Source organism: Lithobates pipiens, unplaced genomic scaffold, assembly GCF_037356315.1.
Source record: "Lithobates pipiens isolate NorthernLeopardFrog02 unplaced genomic scaffold, aLitPip1_a1.2 Scaffold_23, whole genome shotgun sequence".
In the NCBI taxonomy this organism is placed as follows: Eukaryota; Metazoa; Chordata; class Amphibia; order Anura; family Ranidae; genus Lithobates; species Lithobates pipiens.
In genome coordinates, this window is record NW_027507785.1 from 44040214 (window position 1) to 44063876 (window position 23663).

The 23663-nt window shown below is 51.9% G+C and overlaps 1 protein-coding gene across 1 annotated transcript; it reads right to left on the reverse strand.

Moving 5' to 3' along the window:
* Positions 1 to 3184: 3184 nt before the first annotated feature.
* TEX264 (testis expressed 264, ER-phagy receptor) lies at positions 3185 to 21933 on the reverse strand. The gene is made up of 4 exons (XM_077451498.1): positions 21335 to 21933; positions 16405 to 16626; positions 8252 to 8408; positions 3185 to 3483 (listed from the first exon to the last, which is right to left on the reverse strand). Exons 1-4 carry the CDS (start codon positions 21599 to 21601, stop codon positions 3230 to 3232), a joined length of 900 nt encoding a protein of 299 aa, XP_077307624.1. The 5' UTR covers positions 21602 to 21933; the 3' UTR covers positions 3185 to 3229.
* Between the last annotated feature and the right edge of the window lie 1730 nt (positions 21934 to 23663).

The following is a 23663-nucleotide window of genomic DNA, read 5'->3' on the forward strand; positions in this document are numbered from 1 at the left end:
AAAATAATTTAATGAAATATATAACTGAGGCGACATCTGAAGACTTCATGTACCGGGAAGCGGATCATCTAGACGGGTTTCGGGAAGGTTGGTACGGGGGCCCCCGGTGTAGAGGGTGCTGGGAGCCACAGCGAGGAGGAACCCCAAGCTAACAAAGTGGTTACACACCCTTCCATATACCCAGTGAAGTGACTTCAGGTGATACACAGAGGAAAACACATCATCCTACATACAAGTTGTACCCGTTTATCTGCAGTCTTCTCTACGTCCAAAGTGCTGAGTTTATACAGCTTGTCTGAGCTTTCAGAAAGCAGGGAGCTGACATTACACACTGCAGATCTCAGACAGGAGAGCTCTTATTGAGGGACCACCCCCCCCCCCACCCCCTTCTTCACACAGCACAGGCTATCAATCACAGGCTGTGTGCTGTAGCTCCCTCCCCTGTCACCTTTTGTCTCTTGGTGTCAGAAGAAGTTGTCAGGGGAGGCAGCAGACAGAAATGACACTAAGTGCTCTGGAATGAGACAAGTACACACTATAGAGGGATTTGCTTTGTTCACATTTTATATGTCTGGAGGTTTACAAACACTTTAAAACATAAATGGGGTTGAAAGGGTTCTTCTGCTCCTCCCACGTTCTCATCAGGGCGGTCTTGAATATTGATTGGACCCTGGGCACAGTTTTATGGGCTTTCCCAAATCTACTTACTATTGTGGGGCAGTATGGGCTCAAGGGGCAGCTGCTTTGGGCTCCACAACAATGACTGGGCCGGGCAGCTGCCCCTTATTAAAGAGGGCCCTAGCAGGGCCGCCTTTAATATTGAATGGACGCTGGGCAAACAATGTCTTGGGCCCCTTCCAAATCCACCTATCAACTATTTGTGGGCTCATGGGGCAGCTGCTTTGGGCGCCACAACAATGACTGGGCCCAGGGCAGCTGCCCCTTATGCCCCGTGTTAAGGATGGCTCAGTTTTCATAAAGAGGAGCAATCAATTTACATCCGTCAGCTTCTCACCTTCTATGGGAAAGCCGATGACTACGAGTCTGAGCCGCTACCTGTGACCTACAGCATTAAAGCCCAACTCCGCATTAAACGTCCCTTTAGGCCAGCAGTGGCATCGTCACTGCTCTGTACAATGCAGGCAAATCATGGCTGTGGGGGGAGGTTCTAAAATATTAGGGCGGTCGTCAGGGATTTCATGACATGCTGGGACTTGTAGTTCTCTGCAAGCTGGATGTAGTGTGAGCTACAGGACACCAATCATGGGGCACTATTCCTCCCGCTGACACCAACGACGGGACACTATTCCTCCCGCTGACACCAACGACGGGGCACTACTGCTCCCACCGACACCAATGATGGGGCACTACTCCTCCCACCGACACCAACGATGGGGCACTACTCCTCCCACCGACACCAACGATGGGGCACTACTCCTCCCACCGACACCAACGATGGGGCACTACTCCTCCCACCGACACCAACGATGGGGCACTACTCCTCCCACCGACACCAACGATGGGGCACTATTCCTCCCACCGACACCAATGATGGGCACTACTCCTCCCACCGACACCAATGATGGGGCACTACTCCTCCCACCGACACCAATGATGGGGCACTACTCCTCCCACCGACACCAATGATGGGGCACTATTCCTCCCACCGATACCAATGATGGGGCACTATTCCACCCAATGATGGGGCACTATTCCACCCAATGATGGGGCACTATTCCACCCAATGATACCAATGATGGGGCACTATCCCACCCAATGATGGGGCACTATTCCTCCCACTGATACCAATGATGGGGCACCATTCCTCCCACTGATACCAATGATGGGGCACTATTCCACCCAATGATGGGGCACTATTCCACCCACTGATACCAATGATGGGGCACCATTCCTCCCACCGACACCAATGATGGGGCACCATTCCTCCCACCGACACCAATGATGGGGCACCATTCCTCCCACCGATACCAATGATGGGGCACCATTCTTCCCACTGATACCAATGATGGGGCACTATTCCACCCAATGATGGGGCACTATTCCTCCCACTGATACCAATGATGGGGCACTATCCCTTCCACTGATACCAATGATGGGCCACTACTCCTCCCACCGACACCTGAGACATTATTCCTCCCAATGACACCAATGATGGGGCATTATTCATCCCACTGATTCCAATGACGGCGTTGCTATTCTTCTTACTGACACCAATGATGGGGCACTATTTCCTTCCAATGATAACAATGATGGGGCACTATTCCACCCAATGATACCAATGATGGGGCACTATTTCCACCCAATGATAGGGCACTATTCCACCCAATGATGGGGCACTATTCCACCCAATGATGGGGCACTATTCCACCCAATGACGGGGCACTATTCCACCCAATGACGGGGCACTATTCCACCCAATGACGGGGCACTATTCCACCCAATGATACCAATGATGGGGCACTATTCCACCCAATGATGGGGCACTATTCCACCCAATGATGGGGCACTATTCCACCCACTGATACCAATGATGGGGTGCTATTCTTCTTACTGACACCAATAATGGGGCACTATTCCACCCAATGATACGGCACTATTCCACCCACTGATACCAATGATGGGGCACTATTCCTCCCACTGATTCTAATGATGCTATTCTTCTTACTGACACCAATGATGGGGCACTGGGCACTATTCCACCCAATGATACGACACTATCCCTTCCAGTGATACCAATGATGGGGGCACTATTTCTCTAACACCAAAAATATAGGGCATTGTTTCCTCCCCCTGACACCAGGACATTGTCTACCCCCCCCCCCGCTGGCCACAGTCCAGCCCCCCTAAAGTCTGAAGAACAGTATACTGGCACTTTGTTTATAAAGCTTGGAGTCCCCTGATCTATGGGGTCCCCTGATCTATGGGGTCCCCTGATCTATGGGGTCCCTAAACTGCAGCGAATTCCCTTCTCAAAGAAAAACACATCCCGGGAGGGCCAGTCACTTCTTAATAAATATGAGAAAAAATAAAAATAAAAAATAAAAATCACAGAAATAATTTCGGTGCTTCTGATGTGTAAACTAAGCGGATGAAAGGTCTGCTGTACATCCACCGGCCGCCTACCCCCTGCGTCTGATTGGATGGCTACTAAACTATTCTGAGGACGTCTACAGCGCAGAGCCCGGCACGGGCCTCAGTCTCTCATTCCTCAGGACTCTCCTTGTCCCACGTGTTCCGGCATTTTACTCCACACCGCCTGGCTGTCCGGCTGACTCTTTGTGCCGTCCAAGTCCAGCTCCTCGAAGGAGGAGGCGCTGGCCCCCGACTCGCTGGGGCTCTTCTCACTCTTCTCGCTGTCGGTCTGTTCATTCGGCTGGACGCTTTCGCTCTCTTTCTCCTGATTCTCAGAGACCAACTCCAAACTCAGCTGATCTTCCAGTAACAGGGGGTCCAGCTCAGAATCTAGGGGGACCCAAGGGAAAAAAAAAAAAGGTCATAGACTGCAGCTTAGAGTCCTTCGAGATAGAAGGATACAAAGAAACATTGTTTATAAACATTGATCAGACAGGAGATAGAAAGAAACAAGTAACCGTGTGTATCTCCTGTCTGAATAATGTTTATAAACAACGTTACTTTGTATCCCTTCTATGTAATATATACACTGTCACTCCTCCACCCACACATCTCCTGCACCCCCACTTCCCAATTTCCCTCCCAACTCTGCTACCCCCCCCCCCCCATGTACATTACCTGCATCCTATTCCACCCACTTTCCCTACACCCCCTCCCATCCACATGCCCCTCCTCCCACATACTCTTCACCCCCTTCCTCCACATCCCCCTAAATACCTTGCACCTCCTCCCATTCATATCCCTCCCCCCTTTTACATACTCTTCACTCCCCTTCCTCTACACCCCCCTACATACCTTGCACCCCCTTCCACTGCACCCCATCCTACCATGCGCCCCCCCCCCCCCCTTCCCACCTACATCCCCTCAGCCTGCATACTCTTCACCTCATTCCATCCGTAGGTTCAATATTGAGTTGGCCCTTCGCAGCTATAACAGCTTCACCTCTTCTGGGAAGGCCGTCCACAAGGTTTAGGAGATGTGTCTATGGGAAATGTTTGATCATTCTCCCAGAAGCACATTTGTGAGGTCAGGCAATGATGTTGGATGAGAAGGCCTGGCTCAAAGTCTCCTCTTTAATTCATCCCAAAAGTGTTCTAATCGGGTTGAGGTCAGGACTCTGTGCAGGCCAGTCAAGTTCCTCCACCCCAAACTCGCTCATCCATGTCTTTATGGGACCTTGCTTTGTGCACTGGTGCTCAGTCATGTTGGAACAGGAAGGGGCCGTCCCCAAACTGTCCCCACAAAGTTGGGAGAATGAAATTGTCCAAAATGTCTTGGTATGCCGACGCCTTAAGAGTTCCCTTCACTGGAACTAAGGGGCCAAGCCCAACCCCTGAAAAACAACCCCCACACAATAATCCCCCTCCCCACGCCATAATCCTCCCTCCACCAAATAATTTGTACCAGTGCCCAAAGCAAGGTCCATAAAGACATGGATGAGCGAGTTTGGGGTGGAGGAACTTGACTGGCCTGCACAGAGTCCTGACCTCAACCTGAGAGAACATCTTTGGGATGAATTAGAGCGGAGACTGTGATCCAGGCCTTCTCGTCCAACATCAGTGCCTGACCTCACACATGCACTTCTGGAAGAATGGTCAAACATTCCCATAGACACTCTCCTAAACCTTGTGGACGGCCTTCCCAGAAGAGGTGAAGCTGTTATAGCTGCAAAGGGGCGGAGCCAACTCAATATTGAACCCTACGGACTAAGACTGGGATGCCATTAAAGTTCATGTGTGTGTAAAGGCAGGCGTCCCAATACTTTTGGTAATATAGTGTACCTTGCACCCTCTTCCACTGACACTCTCTCCCCTCTAAAATAGACCCCGCCCCCCATACCATATAAAGCCCCCGCCCCCCCCCATACCATATAAAGCCCCCGCCCCCCCCATACCATATAAAGCCCCCGCCCTTCATAGCTTCCTGAAAGAATTTCTACATCAGTATCCAAAGGTGGCCAAAAACTAAGAAGATAAAAAAGGACGTGGTTACATTTTTGGCGCGGTATTGACCCCGCTGACCCTCCGGCCCCCACGGGCACTGGGCGGCCCCTGAGCCCACACCGCCTCGCTTACACGGATCTGGAGACATTTGCACTTGTAATGAGACGATTTCTGAAGAATGAACATCCCCTTTAAGAAGTTGGCCAAACATCATCCCCGCCCGGCTCTCCTTTCCAGTTTCCTCTCCTTTATTTCTGTGACTTTTCTGTCACAGATTCCTTAATTTTAGAACATGTTTAACATCTCACTCTTTTTTTCTCCCCCCCCCCCCCGTCACAGGTGTGCCTCCCACCCCCCCCCCCACCCAGCAGATTATAACCTGCCATTTCTCCTGCCCCCGCCCCGTGGCGTGCGTCAGCGCGCAGCTGCCTAATAACACACGCGGGTAATAATAGTGGGAGAGGATGAGGGGTGTCAACGGCACGTCCTGCCCACCCGCCTGCATATTAACCAGATCTGAGCCCTCGCGCGTCGTACAAAACCGCACAGGACAAAAAAAAAAACCCCCCCCCCCGACGACCTTGGCGAGCGGAGAAAAAGCGCCCGGAGCCGGGGCAGAGGGAGACGCATCCACGTCGGGGTGCCGGTGACAGCTGCTGCCCCGTGGCCGGTGACAAGGGCTCCGGGGGGTCATTAAGTGACAAATAATGCTATTGTGCCTGACGCAGCTGGAGGACGACGGGAGACCAATATCCGACCCCCCCCCACCCCCCATGGGGGCAACAGGGGGAAGGGACCACCAACAGCCCTGTGGAGGGGGAGGGGGGCTTAAAGAGACTCTGTTGCTAAAAAAAAATAAAGAATAAAACATGTGACCCCCCCCCCCCCCCTGCAGAGAAGAGATGTGAGGCCCAACCCTGGGCAATTTTTAATTTTTACATCCAAGAGGCCCCCTAGAAAGTTTTCGAAAAAAACAGCAGCTCAAAGCGGAACTCCGACTATAAAAGAAAAAAAAAATTTAATAAAAAAAAAAAAAAAGTCAGCAGCTATAAATATTGCAACTGCTGACTTTTAATAATCGGACACTTACCTGTCCCAGGGTCCAGCGGTGTCAGGGGGGGGGGGGGGGGGTGGGGGGACGAAGCCCCGCTCCTCTCTGCGTCATTGTCACTGTGGGCACACTGCGCATGCGCGAGTCACTCTGCTCGCTGTGCAATCTGGTACCTGTGACATGTCCCAGATCATTGCGGAGCGGGTGGGAAGAGGTGAACTTCTTTCCAGCGCCACGGGAGAGGTGGGGGCTTGGACCCTCGAAAAAAAAAAAAAAAAAATTAAAAATGGGGGGGTTTGCTCCCACCCCCCCCCCCCCCCCCCAAAAAAAAGAAATGATATACCAAATGTGACATGTCGGGGTGGTGGGGGGGGGGGGGGGGGTCACCTTCCTTTAAAGCGGAAGTTCCATTTTTGGGTGGAACTCCGCTTTAACCACTTAACGACTGCTCACTATATAATATATAAATATTGTCCCAGGAGATCCCCTAGAGGGAGGGGCGGCCTAAGGCGAAAGGAGGAGTGGCCTTGGCGGTCCCTGGGCAGAAGGAGGAAGTGGGACAGGCAATCCCCCTCCTAATGAAGCTGCCACCCCACCCCAAAAAAAAAGCTACATGCCAAATGTGGCATGTAAGGGGGCGAAGGAGTGCTTAAAAGCAGAAGTTCCAATTTTTGGGTGGAGCTCCACTTTAAGTGGTTAAGCTGCAATAATCTTTTTAGCAGCTCTCCCTGCAGTACTTCTTTTTGCCCACAAGGTGTCCCTCGGTCTTCCGGGTGACTTGTGCAGTGCAAGTGACTATTTCTTGCATAGGCTCCTCCCATGGGTGCGTTTATATTGGCGTGTGAGTGGGGGGGGGGGGGGCGGGACATTCATTTTTGGGGGGAGGATTCTAAGGGGTTATTTAAGGAGTTATACAGCCTCATGGGACATTTAAATTCAGCAAAAGCTTTGGGGGGTACTTTTTTGACCCCCCCCCCCCCTCCCCCCCCCACCCCCCACGACCAGTGGAAGTGAAAAGGTTAACGTGGCACTGACCACCAATTTTTATTTTTTAAACCACTTCAATACCGGCCAAGGACTAAGACAGTGTGACTGACACTAACTGACACTGGGTGGGAACTGACAGACACAGACATCATCCAGTGACACCAATACAGTGATCAGTGCTAATACTATACACTGTCACTGTACCAATGACACTGGTAGGGAAGGGGTTAACATCTCAGGTAATCAAGGGTTAAATGTGTAACAATGTGTTAATCTGTGTAATGTGTGCTGCTTTACTAAAGGACATCTTTTTTCCTCCCTTAAAAATGTATTTAAATTTTTTTATTTTTTTTTTTTTTTTTTTTTTTTTACACATACTGTTACCATAGTGACGGTGTACTACTCTGGGGAGATAATCAGGATTTATTTTTATTATTTTAACACTACGATTGCTTATAACAGCGATCGTTGCTGAAATAAGAAATAATTTTTATAAATGGCATCCATCCATTCATTATGCACCATTGTGTAAAGCTGCGATTGGCCCTGTCTGTACCATGTGATCACTGTAACCAATCACAAGTAGCACACAATAGTACTGAATGAAAGCCATTCATTGCGTGTAACTGTCATGTGATTGGTCGTGAATCATCATGCCTGACGAAGGGGTTCCCGTGCGGCTCCGACGCCTTGCACAAATCGTATGGCCCTAGGGCGCGCGTCTGGGAGGATTTCATGGGATGTCTACCCAGGATGGGAAAGCTCCCGCTTTGCCCGGCGGGAAGCAGCCAAAATCTTTTTTAGCCTTCAAAATCATTTGCAACATTGATGAACATCAAACTTTTTTTTTTTACTATAATTTTCAATGGTTTGTGTTGCATTTCAGCCCTGATGAAGGCAGCAGAGTTACAGCCCCTGAAACGTGTTGGCTTTATAAACCTGACATTGAATATCACAGTGTGCGACGTTCTAAACTCACTCCATCCCCCCCAATAACAGTGCCAGTTCTCCATACTGACACCCCCCCCCCCCCCCCACCATTGATACTAATGTAAAATAAACATATAAAGGGGTTCCAGCACTATCCACCAAGCAGAGGTAATAAATGGAGGGGTACCTGAAGTCTCAAGTGGTGGCGGCTCTCCTCTCTCCTTCCGCATAAGCTCCTTCATCTCCGGTACGTAGAAGTCGTCTTGTCGGGCCAGAGGGCACATGAAGATGATTTTATCTCCCTTGTAGATCTCCACGTACGGGTGAGCACACAGCTTCCTCTCCTGGAAGAAGAAGAAATGCAGTTGTACCAATAGGTGGCAGCACCTCCAAGGGGCTGATACATGGACTAGACTGTGCATTCTCCTCCCGACACTCCCTGCCATCTATGTGCCCATTATGAGGGGTTCCCACCATCCCTGTGCTGAGTTCCTGGGTCTGTACACCCACTGTGCCCATTATGAGGGGTTCCCACCATCCCTGTGCTGAGTTCCCGGGTCTGTACACCCGCTGTGCCCATTATGAGAGGTTCCCACCATCCCTGTGCTGAGTTCCCGGGTCTGTACACCCGCTGTGCCCATATGAGAGGTTCCCACCATCCCTGTGTGCTGAGTTCCCGGGTCTGTACACCCGCTGTGCCCATTATGAGAGGTTCCCACCATCCCTGTGCTGAGTTCCCGGGTCTGTACACCCGCTGTTCCCATTATGAGGGGTTCCCACCATCCCTGTGCCGAGTTCCCGGGTCTGTACACCCGCTGTTCCCATTATGAGGGGTTCCCACCATCCCTGTGCCGAGTTGCCGGGTCTGTAAACCCGCTGTTCCCATTATGAGAGGTTCCCACCATCCTGTGCTGAGTTCCTGGGTCTGTACACCCGCTGTGCCCATTATGAGGGGTTCCCACCATCTCTGTGCTGAGTTCCCAGGTCTGTACATCCGCTGTTCCCATTATGAGAGGTTCCCACCATCCCTGTGCCAAGTTCCCGGGTCTGTACACCCGCTGTGCCCATTATGAGGGGTTCCCACCATCCCTGTGCTTCTCAATGCCTGCCAAGGTGAACAGTGTCCCAGCCAGGAACTATGGGGTGATATACTGTATCTTACCAGTGGAGTCTCCTGGAGATATAGGCCAGTGGGTGTTTCAGCCCCCCAGATGCCAACTATGACAAACATGACCCTGAATATGTCAGTATCAGTACATTACAATGTACAATGCTGGGTGGCGATTGGTTGCGGCATTTCAGCATGCCGCCAGTGCTCTTTGCACATATGGAAGTCAGTGCCAACATGTTAGCGTTAATAGATGGAGCATACGAGGAAGACAGCGGAGGAATGGTGCTGTGGAGTGCAGCGGCGTGGCTTGGTAGGGGGTCCCCTCCTCCCTCCTTGCTCCCCCTTATGGCCCAATTAGAGGCGGGAGCCCCGTGGTGATGCTGCAGTTGTGCCCAGGAGCGGCCGGCTCAGACAGCTCATTAAAAGAAGACCCCATCCATGCTCTCCGATGGGGGAGGGGGGCACCACAGCGCTGGGATAACAATGCAGACATTATGCAATCAATAGAGATTAGTGAACTGACATTTCCGGCATCTCATTTATGGCACACCTGTCACAGCTGGGGCCCCGGGGCCCGTGTGTGCGAGCTGATGGAGGCACGTTCTTATCGACCGCAGAACAGACACCAGACTAAGGACTGGAATACAATGCAACTGGTGATCCCCCAAGTCAGAGAATTTCAGGAGAGGAGAGTTAGAGGAAGGAGCAGAGTATTTCAGGAGAGGAGAGTATTTCAGGAGAGGAGAGTTATAGAGGAAGAAGCAGAGGCCTCCAGCAGTGCAGAGTATTTCAGGAGAGGAGAGTTATAGAGAAAGGAGCAGAGTCCTCCAGCAGAGTATTTCAGGAGAGGAGAATTAGGGGAAGGAGCAGAGTATTTCAGGAGAGGAGACAGAGGGAGACCCCCACTCAGAGATAAGACTGAATGTACCAGCAGAATTCATAGTGTTAATTGTTGGGACTCCTCAGACTGTGGTGAAGAGCTGACACTTTCTCGTCTCCGATGACAGACTCGGGATATGTAGACAGCACTGATATCACACCAGCAATCAGCATCCCGTGTGATAGACGCTCGCGCTGCGGAATCTCTTGGATAAAGTTTAGGTTTCTATCTATAGAGCAAAACACGTTTATTAGCCGTCTTCGCACAGGAGAAGATGTGAGCGGGGGCCGGACTGCAGCTGTTCACCCCTCGGTGCTGGAGACACCACAATTCACAGCAAACTCATTAAAATTTCATTCCCAGCTGGATCTGACTCATTAAAATACAAGTCGGATCTAGAAAATCCAGGGGGAGGAGTGGACAAGAGATCCATCGGCGCTGGGGGGGGGAGGGAGAGGGACGAGAGAGAGACAGAGAGACGAAGGGGGGGGAGACGGAGAGAGAGGGCGAGTAGGGAGGGCGGGGGAGACCAGAGAGAGGGCGAGGAGGGAGGGCGGGGGAGACCAGAGAGAGGGCGAGGAGGGAGGGCGGGGGAGACCAGAGAGAGGGCGAGGAGGGAGGGCGGGGGAGACCAGAGAGAGGGCGAGGAGGGAGGGCGGGGGAGACCAGAGAGAGGACGAGGAGGGAGGGCGGGGGAGACCAGAGAGAGGACGAGGAGGGAGGGCGGGGGAGACCAGAGAGAGGACGAGGAGGGAGGGCGGGGGAGACCAGAGAGAGGGCGAGGAGGGAGGGCGGGGGAGACCAGAGAGAGGGCGAGGAGGGAGGGCGGGGGAGACCAGAGAGAGGGCGAGGAGGGAGGGCAGGGGAGACCAGAGAGAGGGCGAGGAGGGAGGGCAGGGGAGACCAGGAGGAGGGCGAGGGAGACCAGGAGGAGGGAGGGCGGGGGAGACCAGAGAGAGGGCGAGGAGGGAGGGCGGGGGAGACCAGAGAGAGGGCGAGGAGGGAGGGCGGGGGAGACCAGAGAGAGGGCGGGGAGGGGGGGGGGGGGCAGGGGTTATGGATGGGGGACAGGTAGGGGTTGGAGGTCAGAGGAAATGGATAGAAAAATCACAAACTGATGAAGGAAAGGGAGAGCGTCGGGAGGGGAGATTCTTTTCTCTCTCCTCTTCCCTGCATTTCTCGGCTCCTCTCAGTCTCAGATCTCATTTTCACCTGCGTACAGACCGCAAGCAGCAATTTACACCTCCTCTACCACTGCCAAAATTTGCCACCTCCCCCCAATCTCTCATTGTGTGTGCGGAACCCATCGCTGTCCCCAATACGTTGTGTCCACATGCCATCTAATGGATGATGACCTACATCTGCAGGGGACTACAAAAGGGATTTCCTCAGGGCTGAGCTCAAGCAAGAAAGTCAAATAAAAAAAAAAAATCAGATACAAAAAAGGAAACAGTGTAGACGATTTATTATTTCCAATAAACACAGAAATATCAAAACACGATCACCCTGTCCACAACTGATCATCAGTGTAAGCAGGGGGTTGTCATATAGTTAAGCTTTTCATCATCCAGCTGAATTCCCGGGTCTGTACACCCGCTGTGCCCATTATGAGGGGTTCCCACCATCCCTGTGCTGAGTTCCCGGGTCTGTACCCCCGCTGTGCCCATTATGAGAGGTTCCCACCATCCCTGTGCTGAGTTCCCTGGTCTGTACACCCGCTGTGCCCATTATGAGGAGTTCCCACCATCCCTGTGCTGAGTTCCCGGGTCTGTACACCTACTGTGCCCATTATGAGGGGTTCCCACCATCCCTGTGCTGAGTTCCCGGGTCTGTACCCCCGCTGTGCCCATTATGAGAGGTTCCCACCATCCCTGTGCTGAGTTCCCTGGTCTGTACACCCGCTGTGCCCATTATGAGGAGTTCCCACCATCCCTGTGCTGAGTTTCCGGGTCTGTACACCCGCTGTGCCCATTATGAGGGGCTCCCACCATCCCTGTGCTGAGTTCCCGAGTCTGTACACCCGCTGTGCCCATTATGAGGGGTTCCCACCATCCCTGTGCTGAGTTCCCGGGTCTGTACACCCGCTGTGCCCATTATGAGGAGTTCCCACCATCCCTGTGCTGAGTTCCCGGGTCTGTACACCCGCTGTGCCCATTATGAGGGGCTCCCACCATCCCTGTGCTGAGTTCCCGAGTCTGTACACCCGCTGTGCCCATTATGAGGGGTTCCCACCATCCCTGTGCTGAGTTCCCGGGTCTGTACACCCGCTGTGCCCATTATGAGGGGCTCCCACCATCCCTGTGCTGAGTTCCCGGGTCTGTACACCCGCTGTGCCCATTATGAGGAGTTCCCACCATCCATGTGCTGAGTTTCTGGGTCTGTACACCCGCTGTGCCCATTATGAGGGGTTCCCACCATCCCTGTGCTGAGTTCCCGGGTCTGTACACCCGCTGTGCCCATTATGAGGGGTTCCCCCCACCCCTGTGCTGAGTTCCCGGGTCTGTACACCCGCTGTGCCCATTATGAGGGGCTCCCACCATCCCTGTGCCGAGTTCCCGGGTCTGTACACCCGCTGTGCCCATTATGAGGGGCTCCCACCATCCCTGTGCCGAGTTCCCGGGTCTGTACACCCGCTGTGCCCATTATGAGGAGTTCCCACCATCCCTGTGCTGAGTTTCTGGGTCTGTACACCCGCTGTGCCCATTATGAGGGGTTCCCACCATCCCTGTGCTGAGTTCCCGGGTCTGTACACCCGCTGTGCCCATTATGAGGAGTTCCCACCATCCCTGTGCTGAGTTTCTGGGTCTGTACACCCGCTGTGCCCATTATGAGGGGTTCCCACCATCCCTGTGCTGACTTCCCGGGTCTGTACACCCGCTGTGCCCATTATGAGGGGCTCCCACCATCCCTGTGCTGAGTTCCCGGGTCTGTACACCCGCTGTGCCCATTATGAGGGGCTCCCACCATCCCTGTGCTGAGTTCCCGGGTCTGTACACCCGCTGTGCCCATTATGAGGGGCTCCCACCATCCCTGTGCTGAGTTCCCGGGTCTGTACACAAAAGCTGTAACAGAGCTGCAGTGCAGGTACCTCCAACATGTAAGACGTCTCCAATCAATGTATACATGTATGTCTGCATGTTGGAGGATGCTGTGTGTGGACATCGCAGGGTGGAAAAGCTACACACAGGCCGCAATACAGAGCGAGAACAAACGCAGGGCTCAACCAATTGTCTTTAAATTCATTAGGTTTATAAATAACGTGCAAAATAAATAAATAAAGTATATGCATTGCTAAAATGAGGGTTGGTAAAGTGCAGGGAAAAATCTCTCCCTTCCTCCATTTTTAAATGAAACCTTTCCCTTTTCATTACAAACCTTATTTTGGACACAGTGATGTCATCACTGGGTCTCAGTTTTTTTTTTTCTATTCAATGCAGGCAGCTCATGGCTGGTGGGAGGGGCCAGCGGGATGCTGTACACGGCTCCCTAAAAACATCACAGCACCCGGCCTCAGTACTCTTCTCAAGAGCTCTCAGTCCCGATGCCACAGTGGGCTGGCACTTGGGAGGAGTTATTGGCTGTCCACTGGTGGGGTCCACTCGTGATGCACAAGAGGAGTGCCAACAGTGCCAGGGGACCGGCCAGTGCAGGCACCATCAATGGTGCTGGATTAGAGGTCCCTGCAGCCAGAACTCCTTCCTCCTATCACTCCACGCCACGGCCTCTCTGCAGCTTTCACAATATTCAACAGCATGGCAAGACTGCAGTGACTGAGCCACAGAACTTGATTCCCACGACTAATAAACTCCATGTGACCAGAAGGTGGACCATCATGCGATTCCCCAAGACTGACCGAGGCCAAGTGGCCAGGAGGCAAATGATCGTGTAATCCCCAAGATGGACAGAGACCATGAGACCAGAAGATGGACTACCGTGTGACCAACAAGACTTCTAAAGACCATGTGATCAGGAGGTGGACCATCATGTGATCCTCAAGACTGACAGACAGAGACCTTGTGACCAGAAGGTAAACAATCATGTGAACCCCAAAACAGACCATGTGCCCAGGAGGTAGACAACCATGAACCCTAAAACAGCTAGAGACCATGTGACCAGGAGGTGGTCTATCATGTGATCTCCAATACTGACAGAGACCATGTGACCTGAAGGTGGAGTATCATGTGAACCCCAAAATAGCTAAAGACTATATGACCAGGAAGTGTTCCATCATGTGATCCCCAAGACCGACAGAGGCCATGTGATCAGGTGGTGGACCATCCTATGAACCCCAAAACATCTAGTAACAAGGAGGTGTACTATTATGTGACTCCCAAGACTGACAGAGACCATGTGACGAATCATCATTGTGAACCCCAAGAGTGACAAAAGTCCATGTGATGAGGAGGTGGACTATCATATGGCCCCAACACTGGCCAAGACCATGTACCAGGAGATGGACCATCATGTAAACCTCAAAACTGCTAGAGACCATGTGACCAGGAGGTGAACCATCATGTGATCCCCAAGACTGACTGAGGCCAAGTGGCCAGGAGGCAAATGATCGTGTAATCCCCAAGATGGACAGAGACCATGTGACCAGAAGATGGACTACCATGTGACTAACAAGACTTCTAAAGACCATGTGATCCCCAAGACTGACAGAGACCATGTGACGAACCATCATTGTGAACCCCAAGACTGACAAAGGTCCATGTGATGAGGAGGTGGACTATCATTTGACCCCAACATTGGCCAAGACCATGTCCCAGGAGATGGACCATCATGTAAACCTCAAAACTGCTAGAGACCATGTGACCAGGAGGTGAACCATCATGTGAACCCCAAGACTGACAGAGACCATGTGACCAGAAGGTGGAGTATCATGTGTCCCTAAGGTTGCCAAAGACCATGTACCTGGAGGTGGACCAACATGTGATTCCCAAAGACTGACCGAGGACATGTGACTAGGAGGTGGACCAACTTGTGAACCTCAAAACTGCTAGAGACCACGTGACCAGAAGGTGGACTATCATGTGATCCCCAAGACTGACAGAGTCCATGTGATGGGGAGGCGGACTAGCTTGTGATCCCCAAGACTGACTGAGACCATGTGACTAGGAAGTGGGCAATCATGTGATCCCCAAGAGGGGCACATGATGTAATCCCCAAAAATGCAAAGAGTTCAGGTGACCAGAAGGTGGACTATCATGTGAACCCCAAGACTGACAGAGACTATGTGACCAGAAGGTGGAGTATCATGTGTCCCTAAGGTTGCCAAAGACCATGTACCTGGAGGTGGACCAACATGTGATTCCCCAAGACTGACCGAGGACATGTGACTAGGAGGTGGACCAACTTGTGAACCTCAAAACTGCTAGAGACCACGTGACCAGAAGGTGGACTATCATGTGATCCCCAAGACTGACAGAGACCATGTGACGAATCATCACTGTGAACCCCAAAACTGACAAAAGTCCATGTACCAGGAGATGGACCATCATGTAAACCTCAAAACTTCTAGAGACCATGTGACCAGGAGGTGGACCATCATGTGATCCCCAAGACTGACTGAGGCCAAGTGGCCAGGAGGCAAATGATCGTGTAATCCCCAAGATGGATAGAGACCATGTGACCAGAAGATGGACTACCGTGTGACTAACAAGACTTCTAAAGACCATGTGATCAGGAGGTGGACCATCATGTGATCCCCAAGACTGACAGAGACCACGTGGCAAACCATCATTGTGAACAACAAGACTTGCAAAGGTCCATGTGATGAGGAGGTGGACTATCATGTGGCCCCAACACTGGCCAAGACCATGTCCCAGGAGATGGACCATCATGTAAACCTCAAAACTGCTAGAGACCATGTGACCAGGGGGTGAACCATCATGTGAACCCCAAGACTGACAGAGACCATGTGACCAGAAGGTGGAGTATCATGCATCCCTAAGGTTGCCAAAGACCATGTACCTGGAGGTGGACCAACATGTGATTCCCCAAGACTGACCGAGGACATGTGACCAGGAGGTGGACCAACTTGTGAACCTCAAAACTGCTAGAGACCACGTGACCAGAAGGTGGACTATCATGTGATCCCCAAGACTGACAGAGTCCATGTGATGGGGAAGCAGACTAGCTTGTGATCCCCAAAAGGGGCACATGATGTAATCCCCAAAAATGCAAAGAGCTCAGGTGACCAGAAGGTGGACTATCATGTGATCGCCAAGACTGACAGACCTTGAGACCATGACCTGACCCCCATGGATCACTGACTGCACTGTCTTTTTTGCATGTGCTGAAACAGAAGTAGGTGTAATCCTACCAAGGGTCCTACAGTAAGGATTACCTTGACGTAGCGCTCCAACGCAGGGTGCACCCGCGTGGTGGCGAGCTGTATGGAGAAGGGCGTGGTGTACGGGAAGGTGGCCATCACCGCGTGGTTCACCTCTGGCAAGACGCAGAACTTGAAGCCGTGTTTGCGGAATATTCGGACGTGATCCGGCAACGGTTTCTCATCGCCTTCGCTCAGGATACTGCCCACTATGTACCTGCAGAACTCCACCGGAACCTGGAAAAAAAAAAAAAAAAAAGAAAGAGGAGAAACCCGTCATGTGACACATCCATGGTCCACAAAGAGGCTTAACGGGGGAAATCCAAATAACTTCCCCTTCATTTTAAATTACAATGTATTGAAGCCCAATTTTGTTTCTTGGTTTTGGATGGAGTAGGGATAGGAAAAAAACAAATCTGAAAAATGTTTTTGCCGTGGGTCCTGCTGGGAAAACATTTCTTGATGTCCAACAAGCTTTATTGGTCACCGACTCATTTCTACCCAATAGAGGTTTAGTCAGTGGCAGTTGGGTCTGGCGGTCAGCAGTTTGTCAGTCTGGCTTTGTAAGTTTGCACTACTTACAATAAAGCTTGTTGGACATCAAGAAAAAAAAAAAAAAAAAAAAAAACACACACACAACAGCTGTTTTATTGCAACGTTGTATAACATTGTAAGCCGACATTCTCTGGATTGCTTAAACAATGTTGCATTTCAGATACAGACTGCGTTTTTTTTCCCCTTGATATCCAACAAGCTTTATTGCAAGTAGTACAAACTTACAAAGACAGACTGCTAGACCCTCCTACTCATGACTAGGGATGAAACATCTATAGAGAAGGAGGGGGTCCGGTGATGAGCGACAAGTTATGATCTGGCTTTCTCATCTGGGGTGCCCTCTAAAGAGCCATTCACGTTCAGATCGCTTTTTTAGAGGGCACTTCACAGGCAGCAAGGAGGAGATGTTATAACGCCTCCTCACCCCTGTAATGGCGCAATCGCGTGCAATGACACAACGCTCCAAAGTGGCCCCGCTGACGTTATGTGCGAAGTATGAAAGACGGTTCTGATTGTAAAACTCGGCACCCCAAGTTAAAAAATAAATAAATAAATAAAAATCACATACTGCCCACAACGGCCGCCCATTTGAAAGAGTTTGCTCAGTTTGCACTACGAGCAATAAAGCTTGTTGAAGAGGGGACAGGCAGCTGGTTTGTGGTCATCGTAAATGCAACATTGTACAGTGCCTTGAAAAAGTATTCATACCCCTTGAAATCCTCCACATTGTATCATGTTACAACCAAAAATGTAAATGTATTTTATTGGGATTTTATGTGATAGACCAACACAAAGTGGCTCATAATTGTAAAGTGGAAGGAAAATGATAAATGGATTTAAAAAATGTTTACAAATAAATATGTGAAAAGTGTGTGTGTGTGTGTGTGTGGGGGGCATTTGTATGGCGCCCCCTTTACTCTGATACCCCTAACTAAAATCTAGTGGAACCAATTGCCTTCAGAAGTCACCTAATTAGTAAATAGAGTCCACCTGTGTGTAATTTAATCTCTGTATAAATACAGCTGTTCTGTGAAGCCCTCAGAGGTTTGTTAGAGAACTTTAGTGAACAAACAGCATCATGAAGGCAAAGGAACACAGGTCAGGGATAAAGTTGTGGAGAAGTATAAAGCAGTGTCAGGTTATAAAAGAAAATCTCTCAAGCTTTGACCATCTCACGGAGCTCTGTTCAATCCGTCATCGGAAAATGGGAAGAGTATGGCACAACCGCAAACCTACCAAGACATGGCCGTCCACCTAAACTGACCGGGCCGGGCAAGGAGAGCATTCATCAGAGAAGAGCCAAGAGGTCCATGGTAACTCTGGAGGAGCTGCAGAGATCCACAGCTCAGGGGGGAGAATCTGTCCACAGGACAACTATTAGTCGTCTCTCCACAAATCTGCCCTTTATGGAAGAGTGACAAGAAGAAAGACATTGGAGAAAGAAAGTCATAAGAAGTCCTGTTTGTAGTTTGTGAGAAGCCATGTGGGGGAGGGGGCAGCAAACATGTGGAAGAAGGTGATCTGGTCAGAGGAGACCAAAATTCAACTTTATGGCCTAAAAGCAAAACGCTATGTGTGGGGGAAACTAACACCGCCCATCCCCCTGAACACACCATCCCCACCGTGAGACATGGTGGTGGCAGCATCATGTGGTGGGGATGGTTTTCCTCAGCAGGGACAGGGAAGCTGGTCAGAGTTGATGGGAAGATGGATGGAGACAAATACAGGACAATCTTAGAAGAAAACCTGTTGGAGTCGGCAAAAGACTTGAGACCGGGGTGGAGGTTCCCCTTCCAGCAGGACAACGACCCGAAAACATCCAGCCAGAGCTACAATGGAATGGTTTACATCAAAGCATATTCATGTGTTAGAATGGCCCAGTCACAGTCCAGACCTAAATCCCATTGAGAATCTGTGGCAAGACTTGAAAATTGCTGATCACAGACGCTCTCCATCCAATCTGACAGAGCTTGAGATATTTTACAAAGAAGAAGAATGGGCAGAAATGTCCTCTCTAGATGGGCAAAGCTGGTAGAGACACCCCCAAAGAGACTTGTAGAGAAAGGGGGTTCTACAAAGTATTGACTCCGGGGGGCGCCATACAAATGCCCCTCCCCACACACTTTTCACTTATTTATTTGTATCATTTTCTTTCCACTTCACAATTATGTGCCACTTTGTGTTGGTCCATCACATAAAATCCCAATAAAATACATTTATGTTTTTGGTTGCAACATGAGAAAATGTGGGAAATTCCAAGGGGTATGAATACTTTTTCAAGGCCCCGTATAACATCAGAACAATCTGGAAAGTGGCGGCACACAAGGCAGGACTTTGCCGCACAATAAACAAGTGTTCTGTGCTGTACACACTGCGCTGCGTTTACACATAAACATCTCCCGTACACGGGAGCGGCGTTGCGTTTACTGTACGCACCACCAACCATAGTTACGTCCAGCTCATGGCGGACTCGTCTCGAGGAGCAAAGGGGCAACTAGAGAAGTTGGTATTTTAAAAGCAAGGCATGACGGGGTCTCTTTACTGCCCCCCCCCTATCATCTGTGAGCGGAGAAGGTGAAGCCCAGGGTTGGCGTAGGTGTAAAGCTCCCGCTGCACACCTGAGTTCCAGTATCGTGTACGAGTGGCGCTCCAGGGAGGCGGTTCAGTGTTGCCCCCAGAGACGTGCTTGCTCTTATAATAACCTGGTGATCCCCCCCTGGGATGGGTTGCTATGTATTTCTGTATCTCCCAGCCCGGGTGCAACCGACTGCAACTTATTACAAAGACACCCCCCCCCCCCCACATTACTGAAGTGCAGAGAAAAAAAAAAAAAACACGTTGAGGTGACCCCGGCCTGACGGGGCAATAAAGAGACGATACAAAGCGAAATGTACTATTCCAATAATACTGAGGAATGTTCTAGGATGTTCTACCTACAGAAATAGATAATCCCAGCCCTCCGCCATGTGCGACATCCTCACCCAACGCCAACAACACGTCCGACATAAATGCCCCAACACTAGTTTTACCCCACTTCACCCGGGGCCCCCCTCTGTCTCCCTTCTCCGGGCCCCACCATCACCCTCACAGATCTCCCCTTCTGACCCAGGACCCCACCATCTCCCCCTAGAACACATCACCCCCATGTACCTCCCCTTCTCACCCAGGACCCCACCATTTCCTCCTAGGTCCAACCATCAACCCCATGAGCTCCTCTTTCTTACCCAGGACCCCACCATCTCCCCCTAGACCACATCACCCCCCATGTACCTCCCCTTCTCACCCAGGACCCCACCATTTCCTCCTAGGTCCAACCATCAACCCCATGAGCTCCTCTTTCTTACCCAGGACCCCACCATCTCCCCCTAGACCACATCACCCCCCATGTACCTCCCCTTCTTACCCAGGACCCCACCATCTCCCCCTAGACCCCATCACCCTCATGGATCTCTCCTTCTCACCCAGGACCCCACAATCTCCCCCTAGACCCCATCACCCTCATGGATCTCTCCTTCTCACCCAGGACCCCATCACCCTCATGGATCTCTCCTTCTCACCCAGGACCCCACCATCTCCCCCATGTACCTCCCCTTCTCACCCAGGAACCCACCATTTCCCCCTAGGTCCCACCATCAACCCCATGAGCTCCTCTTTCTTACCCAGGACCCCACCATCTCCCCCTAGACCCTACCATCACCCCCATGAACCTCTCCTTCCCACCCTGGACCCCACCATCTCCCCCATAGACCACCCTGGAACCCATCATCAACCCTATGGACCTCTTCTCACCCTGGACCCCATGATCACCCTCATGGACCGCCCTGGACCTGGTCATCACCCATACAGACTGATCACGGCCTCATCTACTGACCCATGCTTTTCAAATCCTTTTTTTTTTAACCACAGGACCCTCTACTACCCCAGCCTATCCATATCCTCTTTTTACCCCAGGCCTTCTGGTGCCCTCTACTGCCCCAATCTCTCCATATCCCCTTCTTACCCCTTGGCCCCTCCAATACCCTCTACTGCCCCAATCTCTCCATATCCCCTTCTTACCCCTTGGCCCCTCCAATACCCTCTACTGCCCCAATCTCTCCATATCCCCTTCTTACCCCTTGGCCCCTCCAATACCCTCTACTGCCCCAATCTCTCCATATCCCCTTCTTACCCCTTGGCCCCTCCAATACCCTCTACTGCCCCAATCTCTCCATATCCCCTTCTTACCCCTTGGCCCCTCCAATACCCTCTACTGCCCCAATCTCTCCATATCCCCTTCTTACCCCTTGGCCCCTCTAATACCCTCTACTGCCCCAACCTCTCAATATCCCCTTCTAACCCTTCAGTGCCCTCTACTGCCCCCCCTCCCCCATATTCCCCTCCCCCTTCTCACCTTCATGGGGTTGTCGTAGTAGACCCCGACAGAGACCAGTTTTGGCGCCAGGCTGACGCTCTCCGTATAAAGGTTTCCGCTCTCGTCGTACGGTCCCACACGGAACTTGTAGGCGACCACCACCCCGCGGATCGGCGGCGGCCCCGCCCTCACCTCCACCTCGGTCAGCAGCCCCGAATAGACGGCCAATCCAAAGAGAGTGAGCAGGAGGAGGCCGATGAGCACAGCGATCAGCGAGATCAACACCCAGTCCGGCACCGAGCTCATCTTCACCCGCTGACCACGCTCTGTATGCACTGACAACCACTGGACTGTGGTCAGCCCCTCCCACCCCCTTCACAGCTTAATGCCCCGCCTCCGGAACCCCGCCCCTAAACCAAACAGAGCCAGCAAAAGGAAGACCACTAGAGCCGCGGTCACTGAGACCAGAACCCAGTCCGGCACCGAGCTCATCGCCTACAACACCGAGCGACTGAGCTCACCTGGGGAGGGCGGCACCATGACATTACCTAGAGCCCCGCCCCCGACATGACGTCACCCGCCTCTCACCTCCTTCCTACCTACACACGTCTCTCTTCACCTAGAGCCCCGCCCTGACAGCACTCAGCCCCGCCCTACCGCCTTCCTACATACACACGTCTCTCTTCACCTAGAGCCCCGCCCAGCCAGCCCTCAGCCCCGCCCTACCGCCTTCCTACCTACAGCCCTCACCGCCTCAGCCCCGCCCCACCCGCTGACACTGCTAGCCGCGTCTCCGCCACTCACAGTGCAGCCCCGCCCCTGCACCTTCTTCGGCCCCGCCCTGCGCTGACCCTTCTTTGGTCATGTGAGTGGTCACCTGAGCGGGGAGGGGGTCCTCACGTCCCTTCCGCCTCTTCTGCTGTGAGACGTCTCCATGGAGACGGGCTGCCCTTTATATTGCCTGTTTGTTTTTTCGAGGAAGAGAATGAGCTCAGACTTCCCCCCCAGTTTTGTCCCCGGGGTGTTTTGTAAAGAGCAGCTGTCTGTAGGACAAAACATGCACTCCAAACATGTCAGGCAGTGTGAGGGCAGCCCGGGACATGATCCCCAGACTGTGGCCAAGCTTATCATTGTGCAAAAACATTTACCTCCTGTGCTAAAGAAAAGGGTTAAACCCCCTGACGGGTTTTTATTATGTGGCTGTGTGCAGCTGTGGAGGGGTTCCCCCTCACTTCCTGTCCCACAAACGCAACAGGAAGTCAAAGGAAATCTCTCCGAAGTGAGAGAAAATCACCTCTCAGGCCCCTTTCACATTGATGGACCGCTCAGGTCCGCCTGTCAGTTTTGTATGTACCTGACCGGGCACTCCATGCTGGTCTATGGAGTGACGGATGTCAGCGGAGACATGTCAGCTGACATCCGACGCGGTCCGATCCGCCAAAAGCAGACGGATGGCCCTACGTCCGGATCCGTCGCTGGCGGATCGGGTGAGATCTGTATGTTTTCATCCGATCTCTCCATAGAGACCAGTGGCTCTGGACAAGCCCCTCCCCCGCTCGGTGAGCAGAGAGGGACCTGTCATCAGCCGGCTCAGCGGAGATCAACGGAGAGATCTCCCACTGAGCCGGCGGACTCTGTGGAAGCGGAGTCCGCCTCGTGGGAAAGGGGCCTAAGATGGTTGCCATGGAGACAACAAGTGCCCCCCATGGATGAACCCCTCTCACTTCCTTTCCCAAAAACTCAACAGGATGTGACACGGACACTCCATGGATGGGAGTTACATAGTAAGGTTGAATAAAGACACCAGTCCATCCAGTTCAACCTGAGTGAGTGTCTACAATTGTCCCTATCCCTGTACATTGCACACTCACATTGGTCCCTACCCTCAAGGTCCCCATTCATACACTAGGGACAATTTTGGACCCGCATGTCTTTGGAGTGTGGGAGGAAACTGGAGCACTCAGAGGAAACCCACACAGGCACAGGGAGAACATGCAAACTCCAGGCAGATGGTGTAGTGGTTGGGATTTGAACCAACGACCCTTTTTACTGCTAGGCGAGAGTGCTAACCACTACACCAAGTGCCATGGATGAATGAGCTGTGGATGGAAGTGCCATGGGGATGGATGAGCTGTGGATAGAAGTGCCATGGATGAGGATGGATGAGCCATGGATGGGGATGGATGAGCTGTGGATGGAAGTGCCATGGGGATGGATGAGCTGTGGATGGAAGTGCCATGGGGATGGATGAGCTGTGGATAGAAGTGCCATAGATGAGGATGGATGAGCCATGGTTGGGGATGGATGAGCTGTGGATGGAAGTGCCATAGATGAGGATGGATGAGCCATGGATGGGGATGGATGAGCT